The sequence below is a fragment of the Ischnura elegans genome (assembly GCF_921293095.1).
Source record: "Ischnura elegans chromosome 13 unlocalized genomic scaffold, ioIscEleg1.1 SUPER_13_unloc_4, whole genome shotgun sequence".
NCBI lineage: Eukaryota > Metazoa > Arthropoda > Insecta > Odonata > Coenagrionidae > Ischnura > Ischnura elegans.
The window spans coordinates 8,363,048-8,380,575 of record NW_025791660.1 but is presented as its reverse complement, the minus strand read 5'-3'; the positions used below and the strand labels follow the sequence as shown (position 1 = coordinate 8,380,575).

The following is a 17,528-nucleotide window of genomic DNA, read 5'->3' as shown; positions in this document are numbered from 1 at the left end:
CACAAGGGCCTTTAGTACCATCTTATGTTGTTCATTAACAAATTTAATACCCCATTTACCTTTGATGCCTAATCAAAGCGATTTTTAACAAACGTTGCACGTACCTGTTTGCTAAAGTCATAAAGCATTATACTTACCCCGTCGTAGCAAGTGATTCATCAAATACACAATTAAGTTACTTTTTGAAGTAACTGTTATAACCAGTTCAACCAACAAATACAAACATCTTGCTACATTTTTCATTCTCGTTGATATAAACTTAAAACTACTAATACCGGGCTACACGGTACATAATCACGAGCAAGTTAATATGTGTTTGCGAGAATGATTTAACATCATGTGGAAGTTACACGAGGCATCCAATGAAAAAAAATAAGAAGCACTCACCCTGAAGTAATTTCTGGACGAAAATTTTCTCAGTTCTGCGTCCGATTCATGACAAATATTTCTGAAATCGTAGAATTCGATGATCTTTTTCAAGCACAGTGGACATAAAGTGGCAGGCAGGCCATCTCCCACAGCAACCTAAGAAAGGAATGAAAACATATGCAAGAGATTTCAGACGTACCAAGGAAAATATGTACTCATAAAACGGAATAAAATAAGAGGTAAGGAAATCGATAACATGTAATCCGCCACTTACTTTTAAGTCGACTAAATCATATAAGGCATCCTCTACAGTTGTCTGGCTTGCTACAATCGAAGTGAATATGTTATAATAATAATCATTTTTCTTCATGCAAAGTCTGCACGGGGTGCCCTCGGAATTCCTGTCTAAAGAATCCGAATAATTCCCAGTGGTAGCATTCATGTTGTCTCAGTCTCTAAACCAGTTCACTCCTCAAGGTAAGCATCCACACAGCACTCAGTTATTACTAAATTCCTAATAAATTACGATCATTTCCATGAAGTACAACAATGCAATAACATGAGACTTATTAAGAAAAAGGGCGTGTTAGGCTCACATTTAAATGTGACCTCAAAAAGAAATCACACCGCAGCTGAATACTCAGCAAATACTTCAAGAAATTCCTCGTTATTGACGTTCTACGATATAACAGACCAAGGTAGAAACGTTTAGTTCAGATACCAGACTTTAGTTGCGTTTCTGACCACTAGTGTATAACGTACGCAATAGGCCTACAATCGATAAATGAGGCATTTGCAACGATGAGATATATCTAATTGAGCTTACTTGCATTTTTTTAAACATAAATATTTAAAACTCTTTAAATTCAGCGTTCAAGATATTTTGTAACCTTTTTCATATATAAAGATCGTAAATGAACTGTGACCGTGTGGAAGCTGAAGTCGGCCTTAAATTCAGTTTCTGTCCTAAGCATAGAATAATAATTAAACATAAATTATAATACTACCAAAAATTGAAATAAAATTGACGAATATATATTAAATATCCCTTTATTTTTTCAAATGGAAAGAAATTTGTCTTGAAACGCGGATGTTTGGCCTGTTCTATAGGTGTGCTGTTTGCGGATAAAATGGCAACTAGATATCATCGATTCTAATCTGAGGCTTGATTGCATGTTCTTGTATTAACAAGTAAACGTTGCGGTCGTGCATGTTGTGTTCGTAAGATTTATAATCATGTCATAAATTGTTGAAAATATTCTCAGCCCTTGCTATTGAGTCGTGAAATGTCTCTCAGGCGATTGTTGTTCGTTGTTGGCGTCGTTGGTCCTTTCGTTGAGCATAATAATCACAAGTATTTTCATTTTCAAACATCAACGTACTGAATGTAGTTTCCTTGTGTGATTTTGAGATCTTTGTCAGTGAGTAGATTATGTCTTTGACGATGTACCTGATTTAAACAGTGAATGAGATTTTGAAGTGAAAACATGAGTCGCACCAGCGGGATTTTCACGGAATCTTCAGGAAGGAATTACTGACTTAGTAGGAAAAATCATGATTATTATTACAACATATTCACTTCGGATGTAGCATGCAATAGTAACTGAATGATTCCCTACATGATTTAGTCGGCTTACATGTGATTGGCACATTAAATGCTATCGATTTTCTTTACAATGATGCTTCCTTCATTTTGTTTTTTCCTAGATAATTACGATATCTGTTGATGCATAATGATGCATGTGCCTTTATGATCAAAATCACTTTTGTAAATGCTTAGTTTATTTTCTGTTTTTAAGTTCATTTGTTGTTTTGTTTATTTGTGAGCATGTTTGTTTTTATTTTTATTTCTTTGTTTGAGACGATGCTATGGTGATAAAAGATAAATAATAAATTGTTAATGAGAGAGCCATCTTGAAGTGGGTGTAAATAAAGTGTATTGAGAATAAAACAGAGTGTCTAGTGATATATACATGAATATAATGGCTGTGATACGTTAATAATTTGTTTATTAATATCTCAGATTGCTGTGGGAGATGGCCTGCCCACTACCAGACCAGTGTGCTTGAAGAAACTTACGGAATGCTGTGTTTTCAAAAAGATTTTATCATCATCACACGCAGTTCTGACAGAAAGTTTGCCGAGTAGTTGCTGCAGGGTGAGTACTTTTCCTTTTTTCTTATTTGATGACTGACGTGGTGTAAGTATGGCAGAGTTAAGGGTGACACTCTTCGGTTTTTGTCGACAACAGGAGGAATCTTGAAAGATAAATTTTGCGGACTGAAATATTCGTTGTATAAAGTTGTGAGGATTAACTCTATATTGTAATAGATTAAATTCTTGGTGACACAATTGGAGAAATATAATGTTGTAGTACTACCGGTGGCCATTAATTGGAATGCTAACTAAAAAGGCGCTTCGATTAACGGTCAAAAGATAATTTAGTATACCTTTTGGTAATCTACAATATTAGGGCACATGAAAGGTCCTCGTCCATGGTCTACGGGAAAAATGTAACAAGTCCAAATTCTAATAAACGGTTTTTCCTTATCTTTGAGCACTTGGCAGGATGCTTTTTATGTTGCAGTTGGTTTTTCAGTGCCAAAGACTGAAGACATTTCATCTTCTGGTAAAACTTAGTGTTTAATAGACAATGATATTCAGGAAAGTATGGGATTTGAATTCACCCTTTATCAACTTAGCAAGGCAATTCACACACATGGCTCTTCCATACTCCATTTTTTTTCAGAACAAAGAAACCTCTGACCATATGCTGCTAAATAATGAAATGTGAGAGACCTTGAAAATAGTTTGTTGATCGGTTGTCAATTTTAGTTCCAAGTGAATGTAAACATATTATATTTCTTTTTTCTGTGTAAGAAAAGTTGAGAGGGTAATGCATAATTGTTGCATGATTGGTTTTACAAGTTTTAAGGATATGAATATCAGGGTTGTTTAAAAAAATATTTTCATGAAATAATTTTGTAGGAGAAGATGACTTTGAGGTTTCTTTTTTCTTAAATAATGTTCTTGGTGCAACGGTAAAGGCCTGTTTACATGGTACCTACCTGTACTAGTTAATGTCTTCATGTAGGAATGCGTAAATTGACACGAAAATGCACAGTTTGACCACCCAAATCGTATAAGTGCATGAAGAAAAAATAGAACCTGTTCTAATATGGTTCATACATGTGTACTTGTTCCATTCTGGTGTACTATAATCGCCCACACATTATCTTGTTCAAGTGTATGCATGATGTGCACAGGCCAGAAAAGAACGGTGGTTATTTTTTGCTCATGATTGCTGTGTTATTGTTTTTTTTCTGTTATAAGGGTTATTTGAAAATAATCATGATAAATAAAATATTTTTAGCATAGAAGATTATTTTGTGTGTTGTTTTTGCAACTGTATTAAGTAGGTTATTAAAGGTATTACTCCCACTCACCTCTATGGTTTGGTTGAAGAATAGTGGAAACCATACCTTTGGTCATGAAAACTCTAAAATTTTCTATCCTGGATATAGTGCATCACAACTGTTTAAAAAAGGGTTGTTTACATGCAGGCATACTAAAATTGTAATAATAGAACTCACAATGCTGGTTTAAGTAAAATCTATGATAATCTGGATAGTCGAAGTTGATGTAAATATAATAAACGTGATTATGATGTCACAAATTAGCAACTTGCATACAAATGGAACAAATACATGAAGGTATGTCAGATATATTTTGTTAATTTGTTTATAGAATTTTAATTTCATTTTTTAGAATTCAATGTTGGACATTTTTTACTACGTAAAATAAGTTTTTAGTGCTTGACCACTTTTAATTTTTTTATGCTGTAATCAATTCACATGCATTATAGAAAGTAGAAAATAAATTTCTTTAAGCCAGCAAGTATGTTTTTCATAATGATGTAAGCCCCAGAGATAATCTTTAAACACAAAGAAGACATCAAGAATGAAAGAAGTATATCGAAAGCATATGCTATGTCAATGGCTTCTATGGTAAGACTTGGGCTTAAATAAAATATATTAAATGATATTGATTGTTTATAACTCTTTACTCAGAAATTCCTGATATTCTGATTGAGTGCAGGAATAAAAAAAATGTTCATTTTCATTCACTTAAATGTGACAATGACAACCTTCATCAACATTGCTGTTAAGAATATAATTACAATTAAATTAAGGGAATAAAACCACATCTGCACGACCCCTAATACTCTAATTCATATGCATAATATATTTTTCTGTGAAAGGGCCCACTTTGAGGGCTCAAAGGTCGTTACATTTCCTGAATACGAATCAAGTTTACCTGGTTTCTTCCTGCCAAATTAAATTTCATTTGGTTCAGTAGTTTTCAAGCCACTTAGCTAGAGATGGACGATGCTCAATATTTATTTGAAAGTGTAGATAGAATATTTGGAAATCCTGTTTCATCAAGATTATGAGCATCTCTTCCTTTTTTTACTTTGATGGAGGTGAGTTGCTTATCACAGGTACTTTCTCTGAAAGGAAATGAGGCGGCTGGTGACGAGTAGGATTTTTCTTCAGAGACGAGGGACTCCATGGGGGCTGTGAAGTGCCTTCATTCACATCTGCATTCAAAATGCGGTTGGAGGCACTTCACAGCTCACATGCTTTGTCCTTACAACTGTGACACACATTCCTGTACCGGACTGTAATCTACTGAGAGCCAATGTGTTGGTTAGTTTCCTTCTCATCTAATGTGAAACCTGAGATAAAAACCTCTAGATCCACTAAGTTCTTGGTGAAAGAAAGGAAGTGAGTTTGCCTAGTAGAAATATTTCTGTGGGAAGTCACTGTCAAATGTGCGAACGTCAGCGGTATGACTTGTATGATATGAGGCAAAAAGCGTAACCGTAATTATTTTCATTTAAGTAACTCTTAGTTTTAAATCACTAAAACACTGCTAATCTCCTAGGAGAAATGTCTTGTATCTAATGTAGTAGGCCAATGGTAAACAATCTCAATTCTATTTTCAAGGCAATAGTATTTGGTAAAACATGGCTGGAATGAAAGATTGTTCTGTAAATGTTCAAGCAAAATTCATGCTTTACATCAGCTAAAGTGCTAACTCTAAATCTACGGTCACCTCTTAATTAGAATGGGAAAAGCAAAGGAGAACACAATCCAATGTATTAATGAAGTAAATGGTTCTACAAAAGATAATAATTACCTGGATTTTGTTATCACTCTGCATTAGCAACTTTGCTCTAAAATCTAAAATAGCCCCAGAAAAGTCATCTTGTGGTGTACAGGATATAAGTTGTGTTGTTATGCATTAAAAACACCTCACTTAGCATGAAATGTGCTAGTATGACACTCTTTAGGAACATGTTTATCGTTAAATGAGGGGTACCTGAAATAGAAACAAAAATATTATGGGAGGAATTTTTTTATTTGCATGTTCTGATTTACTCACAAGAAGGCAAAAAATTAAAATGAGAAGACAGACTTAATTGTAAATGTTTCATTTTTTGCTATGAAATTTGAAGACTAATAGCATGATGGAGTTTTTGAAATTCCTTTCATCTACAGCTCAAATCCACACTCAGATATTTGGGAGATTACTTTACTCGGTTGCAAATACTTTGGGTACTGTTTGTTAGAAAACTTGTATGTTTACTCAGTGTGGCCCGACGGTGTGCTGTCTATGGCGTGAAATGCAGCCAGTGCTACATTAAGGCAGCTTTCAGACGAAACAACTTTTCACCGGCCATCATTCACAGCATGATATGCTCAGTGGTACGAAATGGTGACAAGCTAAGTTCCAGTTTAGATTGACCAAATGCTTAAGTCTGCTCCTGAATCATTGAAATTAAGCCAAATGATTTAGCCTTAATTTTTCATCATTCTTTCTGTAGCAGGCATTGGGGTTTATTTTTGGCCTCTCTGTTTATGCCTCAGCATGCCTGATGTTAAAGGAGATTCCATGGGTGATGGCGTGACCAGCGACAACACTATTTTTTTTACCTAAAGTAATTGAAGGTTAAGGTTGACCGATTCTCTCTTTTATAACCTCTTACCAGCTGCATTGAAGACATTATGCATTGCATAACAGTACCAATAAGTATTCAATTGAGCCATTGGTTCTAAAACTAGCAGACATTTGCATCGTTAAAGCATCATCTTCAATTTTCATGGTTTTTAAAATTTGTCACTCTCAAACAGATGGGAATAATTTTAGCGTCCTTGCATCCAAACTGTGAGTCATTGGAATGAAAAATAAGGGATATTAAGGCTCGCAAACTTGGGAAACATGAATATAAGTGCAATAATTATAATGAGAATAAACTAACATGTAATGAATGAAGCACTATGGAACAGAGGATTTTTATGACCTATCGCAACTGTGTTCTCTCTCTCATGCTTCTGGTGGTATTGAAATTGATTGCTTCGTTCAGGCAAAAGAGCTCCTCAGAATTGGTTTTCTTGTTTAGTTATACACGTTGAATTAAATTTATCACATTGGTATGTACAATGTAATCTTGAATTCTTTGAATGAGGACCTTTTTTCTAGTAACCTTTGGTCATAAATCTCATCTAAGATAACAGTGTCTCCATGGGTTTCCATTACAATGTTGGGCAGTGTCTTTTACTGTTGCGAATTTATTTGATCTAAATGTGTATAATAACATTTATTTTTTCAGGGTTTGTCAGCCTGCTGCTATTAAAATACAAGCCATGGACATTTAATGATACCCTTCCTGGGAGCTGATGCGCAGCTGTTGATGTTCATATTTTACATTGCAACTAGTGCCACATTGATCTCAAACATCATCCCAAATTTTATGCAAATTATTTGTTGACTAAAAAGCAGATAGTTCTGTTTGATTTGTCTGTAGTGTTATTAAATTTGAATAAGGATATCATGAATCAATGTAAAGCACCATTATACTCCAAAACTGATAATGTGGTTGTGCATCTGGGAAGACTTCCTGAATGGATCAGTGACCAAAAAACGGTGAAAGTGTTGATAAAATCTCAGGAATGTGTAATTACCTCTCTACCATCTTCTATAACATGGAAGGAATATCGATTTATGAACAGCTTTTGTGGGAAAAACTTGTTGCCGTCACAAAACCAAGATTTGGTCAATGGCCAGAGGTTAACTCACTCTACTGGTGGGAACGTGACAGTGAATTTCATGGCCAAGTTACCTGATGACATAAATTATTGTTGTAAAGTAATAGGGGCTTGCATTAACCCTTTCTTTGGATTTGATTTGTGTCATCATGCAATCGACTTACTGAACAATGAGGCCTTCCAGTGTCTTAGAAAAGTAAAGGAGAACATGGATTTTGTGCTTAGTATGGCCATCACTGAAGCTCAGTGTTCTGATGTAGAGTGCAAAGAATGTTCATTGCTGATGGATGCACCCTGGCTAGCAGCATCAAATCTTGGAGGCAGCCTGGTAAGTTTTTGAGAGCACCAGGGAAAAGGTGGGAGTGAAGTTATGTGGAATACATGTGGTCAAGTTATTAAAGAGTGAGGAGACATAATTTTGTTCTGGTAATGGTCCACTGAGTAATAGGAAAGCAGAATGTGGTAAAGACTTTTGTGGTCTGGGATGCATGGGTTGCAGATATAAAGTTAAGGGGAAGTGTGTGCATTGTGGCCATGCTGATTGCATGTTTTCAAAACCTTCTTTAACTGCTTCTAATTTTGCCGCAAGAGACTCCATTTTCTTAACAGATTTTAGTGCTGAGAGGTCATCTGAGAAGGGAGGGATCATTTTGATGGCAGTCAATAGTTCATAGTATTGGGGAAATATTAAGATTCTTTATTGCTAGCCTATTAAGTATTCAGGGAGTGTGTTGTTCTCCAATATGTATCCTGTTACCTGGTCGGTGGGAAAAGTTGGTTTGCTAAGATAGTGTTCAATCTCTTTCTCTCTCCCAGTGTTGAAATTTCCTTTGCTGCTTGGTAATTCATGCAAGAGGCTCAGGTATTCAGCCAAAATGACCCTTCTCTGCTTCACGTCTCTCTTTTCCAGCAGTTATTTGGGTAGAATTCTTAAATAAACCAAAGAATAAAATATTAGCTGAAAAGTACACCTTAATAACCATACCTCTGTACGTGTACTATTGTCACCCTGAAATATCCTCACCAACGCCTCGTGACAGTGTTTTCTAGGTCTTTGTCCTTAAATGCAGTTGAAGTGGAGTGGCTTAGCAATGCATGCTTGGTCCTTCAATGTAACATAATCTTTTCTAGTATTAGAGGTAAGATTTCAATAATCCTGTTTCATTATATCTAGGTGTGCCCCTAATTTGTTGACTTTGAAGAAGGTGAGTTGTTTATCTCCATTACTTTCTCTGCAGAGTATCAAAGAAGAGGAGACAAGTGATGACAATTTACGGTCTTCTACTGACTCACAGGACTGCTTGCAAAGTGCGAATGAAGGCACTTCACAGCTCCCATGTGCATTCCAAACTACTGAAATATACATTCCTGTGTCAGACTGCCAAGAAACGAGACCAGATGCTTTGGTAAGTTTTATTCTCACCTGCAGTAACATCTGAGTTGGACGACCTTGTGTTGTGTAAATTTCTCATCTGTATAATGAAAATGGGTGTGCCTGACATGAATAGATACTATTCTCAATTCTATTCTACTACTCTCAGTTGCACGGAACAGCAAGTTTATGCGAGTCAAATAGCCTAATCACTATTATCTATTTACACCTGTGGCGATGTTTGTTGAGGAACAGTGTTAATCTTATGGCAGAAATTTTACTTATCCAATGTAGGCCTGAACTGAGATAGCTTGAGTCTGCTTGCAAGGTAATAAATATTCTTATGGATAACACTGATTGGTCTCAAGATAGTTCCCTGTTTGTTCAATCTTCCCGCTTCACCTTGATGAAGAAACGTGCCTAAACTCTTATGTTACCTCTTTATAGGCATAGGAAAAGCAAAGTAGAACACAGTTCTATGTATATCAACTGATGTGAAGTAATAATCTCTACAAAATTCAATCCCTACCCATCCTTTTCACTTATTCTGGTGTAAATTTTAAAATTCATCGAGTAACAAGGAAAAAATAATAAGATAAACAAATCATAATTTGCACCTGAAGATGATGATAATCTGTTGAAACCCGGGTCGCGCTCTGTAAAAAATAGGCAGTATGAGTAATTGTGTGATATCCAGGAAAACTGATATGTAGTTTCTCATCTTCCTGCTTTACCTCAACTAAGGAACTGGGGAGAACTCATGGCACCTCTTTTTAAGAACGAAAAAGGTAAGAAGAACACAATTCAATGTATTTATGAAGTGATGTGCTCTAATCATATTATGATCACTTGGATTTTGAATCACTGTGCCATAACAAGTGTACTGATGGCTATGGATGTGAAATAGCCTCTAGAAAAGCCAACCAATGGCACAGAAAATGTAAGTCATACTGCTATGTTTGTGTCATATGTTGGATACCGGTATTATGTACACTATATAATTTCAAGGGATTTTTTTTAATGGGTATCTCCTCATTTGCTTGTAAATGGTAAAATACTAAAAAGAGAGAGCATGTGTGTAAAGGATTCATTTACCATCACTGTAGATGACAGTTTCATGGTAGATTGTTTGAAATTCCATCCATGAACAGCTTCAAAAATGTGCATGGATAATTCATAGTTTCCTTTCCTTATGTGCAAATGTTTAGATTAAATGGATCTCTTTGCACTTATTGCTATGCTGTGCAAATTTTGAAGACCCTTTAAAATGCTTCCTAATGAAAACAAATCAAGGTTTTACAGGATGGAATGGGGCCTTTCTTTGTGCTTTCCCAATAACTATCTACGGAACATTGAAGGTTTTCTCTTCCTCATTGGAAAACATTTCCTTTCTGTGGAAACAGCTAATTATGGTTTTCCTAATAGTGACCCCCATTGCCCCTAAGATGGGTTTCTGTTTCCACATCCCCTCCCTTCCATCCCTGTCCTCTCCATGGAGGCATTGTCAGGCTCTCATCGAGGTGGCGCCTCCTATTCTTTTTCCTTCACTGTCCTTCTGCTCCCGCGGTGGGCAGGTGAAAAGGAAAGGCATACAGACCTGGCCTTTTGAAGAGTAACCACGCAAGCCCATCCTGGGTCCTCATTTCTATTGTCCTGATGTTAATCTTACTCTAAATCCCATTTATATCTACCATCCAAGCCTCAAACGTATTGTTAAGAGTAAGGATAGAATTATATGACAGGTGACAATACTACCAAGATCCCAGCACAACTGGAGTGTCTCAATTGTAATGTTGTATTGCTTCACATAACATCTGTGAGATTAGCAAACAATGCACTATTGGTGTGCCCTGTGAGGGACAAGTATAATCATCTAAGGGAAGCTAAGTGGCCATTCATAGGCGATTAATGTTAAAAATATTTTTAGTGTTAATTTAAAGTTTAATATTTAATTCATTGATTTTCATTTTGACATGTGCATAATATTTCCTCCTGGGCTCAATGATGCGTACATATTTCACATCATGAGATGAATATGATTGGTAAATCTCTTAAACCCTCTTATGAATTTACGAATTTAGTTATGTCGTTGGATTTACGCTGCTGCTGCAGCATTATTTTTGTTATTATAGTGTCTTTCATAGCTAACCTTAATTTACATGTTTTCTGGTAGATAATGGTGGTGACATCTGTTATTTTCATTTCTCGCCATGTTTTGCTAGATTTAACCTGTTATTGTGGAAGTTAGAGCTGCAAAAAATCTTGAACACTGCATTCTCTTCCATTTGCTGCCGTAATGTTCTCTATTTTTGTTACCTTTGACTGTTATTTTCAAATGAAAGTTTTCACTGTTTCTCATATGCAGTGCTGGAAAAAAATCTGCTTTCTATGTTTACATTGTCTTATTTTTTATGTACCTTTATGCTAAAAATGAGGGCCGAATAAGTCTTAGGTGACCATGTGATTTATAATTTTGCTTCACTGTGTCCCCTCATATGTTATATCTTAGCAGTGTACATAGAAGGCTAAGTTCTTAAACATTAATAATGGAACAGGTGTAGGTGAAGTGAGAAGAGACAAGTGTTATTTTTGGTGATTTTTGCAGTGATTCTGGCAATCAAGACAAATCTTATGAATATTCTGGAAGCTTATATCCTGCAATTAAAAAAAAGTAAGTCTTATGGGTTTGGAAATATAAAGAATATGGGATAATAAGGAATGTGTCAAAGAACCCAATGCCACTTTGGAGACGGAGCTAGAAGATCCAGTATTTTTTTTCCTACCAAGGAGCCCCATTCCCTGACTAAGGACGTTTCTCTAGAGATGGATGGGTAAATGTGACGTGGTAGAGTGCGGCAGATGAGGGTTCACTCCTGGATTGGTGGGAAATAAAAAATTATGGGTTGTAGAAGGTAAGGAATAAGGAAAACTACGAGCTGTACTAGGGTGCAGAGAATTCATATGAGGGTTAAGGAACATTGTTGGGTTCTTACCCTCTTTAAAAACTACAGGGTGCATTTCAATAGTAATTCAATTCATAGCTTTTCTATGCTTTCTTTAGCAGCGTCGAATAATCTATTGCCAATATTGAGTAGAAATTGTTCAATCTACACTTACTGCAGTGTTTCCTGAAATGCTGGTCTCAGAAATTGCGGCAGAATAAGGTACTTGCCTGCCAAACTGACCAAATGCACTGTTTTTGGGGTGGTGAAGATAAATATATGGATTACTCACACTTTATTCATTCATTATTGTAGGAAAGCTCAAATTTCTGTTGAAATTTACACATAGCAAGGAGTTAGGTTTGTGTTTCAAGAGCCAGGTGTAAAACTGTGATTGAAGGTGGATATCATTATATTAAGTACCTATTGTCACTTGTAAGAAGTATCCTAGAATACTCAAGGATTTGGTGGATTTTGCTCACAGGAATTTTGGTGTATGGCCTTCAACAAGCTTCCCTCTTTTGAACCGTGTGCACCGTTTGTAGAGTATATGCCTCTTTTTACAAATTGAAGTATATATTGGAATGACTAGTAAGATATATCATAGAAGACTCAAGTATTTGGAGAAATCTGCTGTCAGGTATATTAACTTCATTTTACAGATCTATAAGCAGCTCGGATCAAACAAAAAATAATATTCAATATGGGTTTTTAATACCTTAGTATTAAAAATTGCACTGGTTAGAGCCTGAATTAAATATTTTGCTTTGTTATGGAATTCCAATTAAAAAACTCCTTAAAATTATTGGAAAAAATGCTTAAGCGCCTCCTAAAGGTCATGCTGTAAATTAAGAAAAGTATCAAAATTTCAAAAGTATTAACTCATTCTCTCACCCATTAGATTTTTATGACCTCATAATTTTGATTGAAAGAAGAAATTACATTGGGCACAATTATTTATATGAAATAACAAATAATGGAAAGGATGGTAAAATTTTTGCAAAGGTTACCTAAGTGTTCCTGAGTATGAAGTGGAAGTGACAAGAATCTCATGATTACATGCATTTGGTCAGCTTGACTGGTCTTAGGTGAAAGAGGAACACATTCAGCACAGAGCACGTCAATTGACACTCTCTGCTGGTGGGGCTGGGAGCCTTTTCTCCATAAGTAACTAATATCCGCTTCCAAGTCTTCCGATTGTGTGTATGGCCTTCCACAAGCTTCCCTCTTTTGAACCATGTGCACCGTTTGTAAAAAGCAGTATTTGAATAGAAATTATGTCACAGAAACTCCTGCTATTTGTCTTTCTTATTATATTGGCCAATTTTGATGACTTAAATGAAAATCAGGCCTGCATTGAATGTGTTAAAGAGGGTCTTAGTACTATTATTTTGCCTTAATTTAATGACACCTAGCATTCTATTCTAGTTTCATGTGAAAGAGGAGAAAGAAGACCCTCTTAGTGAAGGAATGTATCCAGCGATGTGCACACCAGATCCACCAGAAATTTCAAGGGATGTCGCAGATCCATTGGCAACTGATGAATTGGTGAGTGTACTCTTGCATGGTTCAGTGCAGTTGTGCTATCATACAAATTCATTTCATGGTTGAATATTCCCAGTGCCACTCAGCAGGAAAACACAACTTTTTCCTTAAGTTGATGAAAGTTGAAACATAGAGTATAGAGGTATCATTCGTGACTGTACCCTTCAAAGCGAACTATGCATTGTGATGAAAAGAATAGGTGTGTTCTGCCTCTCAACTTGGCTCACTGCGGGTGCGATCCAATGAATTCCACATTCACTCTAAGACACTTCAGACTGAAGTGTTGCGGAGCACCACGCAGGGGCTATTTTCTCTACAAGAATTTCTTTTCAGATGGGTCAGGAGCATAGTCAAAATGTAGAATGAATGAGGGGGCTAAAAATGTCAAGAGATGGTTTTGAATGCAAACTGAGGTAATAATTATCATTGAATATTAATGATTATGGTCAAATATCTTTAAATTCCAATGTCCTGGTTCCACAAAGTAGAGCAAGTAACTTAAGACAGAATTTGTCACACCTACCCCACATGCCATGAATGTTGATGAAACTCATTACCCTGGACAGTAAAAAGTATTTAATTTGCAAAAAAAATGTAGAAGTTGGCTTTTTTTTCTGGTTTTCCAACAATGGGAGCATATGTATTTCCCAACCAATTGAAGTTTCAACTTCTTTGATAATATTTCCAGAAATTAAGAATAAATTGATCTCTTACAAGAAACTTCCAACATGATAGTGCAAAAATTATAAACCAGTGAAAACTGACTTTTTTCCCTGGGATTAAAAAATAGGCCATTTTTAGAATTTTTTTCAATGGTCATTGTGAAATAATGACATAGAATTATGAAAATGAGTATTATTTTTATTTGCCAAAGTTGATGTTAATAAAACGAAGTAAAACCCGAAATGCACTAAATCTCTAACGAAATTCTCTGATATTGAATATATGTCTTCTGTACAAATGTTTTAATGCATGGGTACTGAAATTATATGACAGGTACTCCCTACAGATAAGTCATCATTACAAATAAGATGGTATCAGGAGGTAGACATCTCCAGAATATTGCTCTGAGGATCATTTTTGGCTTTTCACAAATTTTGATGTGCAAAAAAGAGGCGTTATGAGTATAGCAAAGATAACCAAAATGGCAAACATGCAAACCAATTTTCAAGCAGTTAAATTTCCTTACCATTACTTCCTTGAGACAGCTTGTAGAGTAGACTGTAGATTTAGACAAACACTATACATAAAAATCAACCTCTAATTTTATTTCTGTGACTAACTCAACAAGGTGTTTCCTCTTTTTTCTAACTCTCTCATTATTTGTGCACTTATTATATGTGGATTCTTGTGCAGTCTTTGACCTCTACTCCTTTCCAAGAAGAATGGTTGGAATGTATGGCTGAAAGCACAGGAGCCATCGTGACAGACTTTGACTGGAAGCTAGTTGGGGCTAAGGAAGAACCATCCCCAGAGGAGAAGGATGCTGCCAAGGTATGCCAGACATTCATCTAATCTATTGATATTTAGGTGTAGGTGATACATACAAGGAGACATGGTGACTGATGTTCATGACGTGAATGCCAATTAGAGGTGATAAATTTTAAGGTAGTAAACCGTAATGCACAAACTGTGGGAATGTTTTCTCTTTGGATTTTTTGCACAATTTGTGCTTTGTGGGTGACTCCTGCTACAGTTATTGCCGCGGCTAGTCCCGGTGTACTTAAAAGTAGTCAAGACCAAACGCCTCTGTGTTCAAAGTTCAGACTTAGCTCTCCGGCTGTGGTGCCATGTGCACGACTTGGAGTGCTTTTGGCATCATATGCTCAGCATTCCAGCATCAACTTGTGCAGTATAGTCCACAAATATCCAGAGGGGACGGCTTGGAATGTTCTCTGGCTAAAAACAATCTGGTGGAAATCGAGGGATTGGAGCTTGAATCAAGGTGTAGGTGAATGACTTTTTCCCTCTGTGGATTTTTTCACGCAATAGGGTGGTTTCCTATTATTTTTTTATTGCCTAAATCGAAAGATTATTACTCCTGGAGTACGTATTTCACGCTTTTAGATTTTTAAATGTCAATATCTATTTTTCGCCATTAAATGAAAAGTGAAAATTTTCCAGCGCGCGAAAACGCGACGCATAAGTATGAATGTCGGGAAATCTGTCCGTGCGTCGTATTTCTGGTTCCCCCTCCCGCCCGGTGAGGTGACCTTGAGGTGAGGCTTAGCGCTGATACGTCGCAGGATGCTAGCAGGTAGCTGAGTACGCTTCTTGCAGGTAGCGCTTTGCTCAATTAAGGATTATTAATACCTCATCAAACGAAGAAAACTTTCCGACCCTATCCAGTTTTAATAAGTGATTATTAAGTTATGTTTTCCTGAGCTCTGTGCCTCATGCATGCATTGGTAACCTCAGACGATGTATAACTCCTATCTTCCTATATAGAAACTAGGTCCCTGTGACGTCACGTGGAGTGGCATCGCATGGGCGCCAATCTGGTCCTTTTCAAATGGGAATAAAAATGAACCATTGCCATTCGTCTAAACCGGCATTTCTAAAACGAAATAATTTGTATATTGTGAATACACTAATGGTGGGTAACGAATTGCAATTATTTCCTTTTGTTTTCTTTGATGAAGGAAACTACCCTATTTACAACTTTCATTCAGTTGAGAGCCAATTGTGGTGTTACAATCACTGTTAGAGGCTATGCATTGTAATTGGCTGAATGAAAATACTAGCAACAGAAAAAGAGATGGGATTTCCATCCCTCGAGCTGTTGAGATAATTATCTGTAAGAAATAATAAATAATGGAAAGAGCAGTTAAATACTACTGGAGTTGAACTGCAAGCAAGGAGTCATAAAAAACTTATGAGTACATACATGCTTTTGGCTAGCTGAAGTGGTCTCAGCTAGTAGAGGTGGTTTTATTATTATTTTATAGAGGTTATTTTTATTGTTTGACCTATATTTAGTGACACTCAGCATTCTCTTTTAGTGTCATGTGAAAGAGGAGAACAGAGACCATCTTATGGAAGAGAGTTATCCCATGCTGCACGCACAAAACCTTGCCGGAATAACGACTGATGTCACGGATCCATTGGCAGCGAATGACGTGGTGAGTGTACTTTTGCATTGTTTAGCTCAGTTGTGCGATGACACAAATCCATTCTCGGGTGGAACGTCCCCAGAACCACTCAGCAGAAAGGCAAGACATTTTTCCTCCCTTGACCTAACAGGAGCAGAAATGCTGTGTTTTTCATGAACAAATCATTTAAAATGAATGAATCGTTGCGACAAATAATTAGGTGTATTTTACTATACTGGTAGCTTATCTTACTGTTATTTTTAGGTTTGAAACTATTTCATTGATTTTCATCAATTTTTATTAGAAAATCACAAGGAATTTTTATAATTAAGTGGGGATGGGCCATGAGAGGCGGAGATACCAGGAATTGACCCACTGGATGTAACAAATCATCCACTTTCAGGGCCACCAGATCACACCAGGGTAGTATAAGTCTTTGGCTCAATGTAGGCAGACTCAGGCTGTGCTTCCTCCAAACAGCTCTCCTCACCCATATCCTTCTCCTCATGCTCTTCTTCTTACTCTGGTGACGAAGTCATCTGTGGGTTGAAATACGCCATTCGCTGCATTATAAGGTGTCCCTCAACAGAAGTCATATGATCAGTCTCAACATCTCCTTCAACTGAGCGGCAAGCATTGAAAGTTTTACCCTAGTCGCGACATGTACCATTAATCACATAATACTTCTGGGGAAACTGAGGATCAATGTCACCCCTAAATCCCTCAGATGCCAATGTGCACTGCATCTCAGCTGCTTGTATTTTCTCCATTCCATTACAGCCATGAAAAGGGGCCAAGCGATTGAAATGGACTACTCTTGGCTTCCCTCTTGGAGGTTTCTTGATCGTGTACACCACATCATTGATCCAGGTAACTACCTCATGCAGTCCTTCCCACTGTTTCTGGAGCTTTGCAGAGTACCCACAAATCCTTTTTGGGTTGTAGAGCCACACCAAATCCCCTGCCTGGTAGCCACCCTGGTCAGTCTTGATATCATACCTCTCCTTCATTTTGCCACTTGCTTCCTCAAGATTGGAATGCACACTTTGATTGGTTTCATCTATACTCTTCCTGAGCTTTGTGATGTAGTCTTCTA

The 17,528-nt window shown here is 36.7% G+C and overlaps 1 protein-coding gene across 1 annotated transcript; it reads left to right on the top strand.

Annotated features, from left to right (window-relative positions):
• Positions 1–2,438: 2,438 nt before the first annotated feature.
• On the top strand, positions 2,439–17,288 carry LOC124173110. Its single transcript, XM_046552614.1, has 7 exons — positions 2,439–2,527; positions 7,046–7,809; positions 8,720–8,887; positions 13,224–13,343; positions 14,697–14,834; positions 16,343–16,462; positions 17,213–17,288. The coding sequence occupies exons 2-7, from the start codon at positions 7,267–7,269 to the stop codon at positions 17,216–17,218; spliced, it is 1,095 nt and encodes a 364-aa protein (XP_046408570.1). The 5' UTR covers positions 2,439–2,527; positions 7,046–7,266; the 3' UTR covers positions 17,219–17,288.
• The last annotated feature ends 240 nt before the right edge of the window (positions 17,289–17,528 follow it).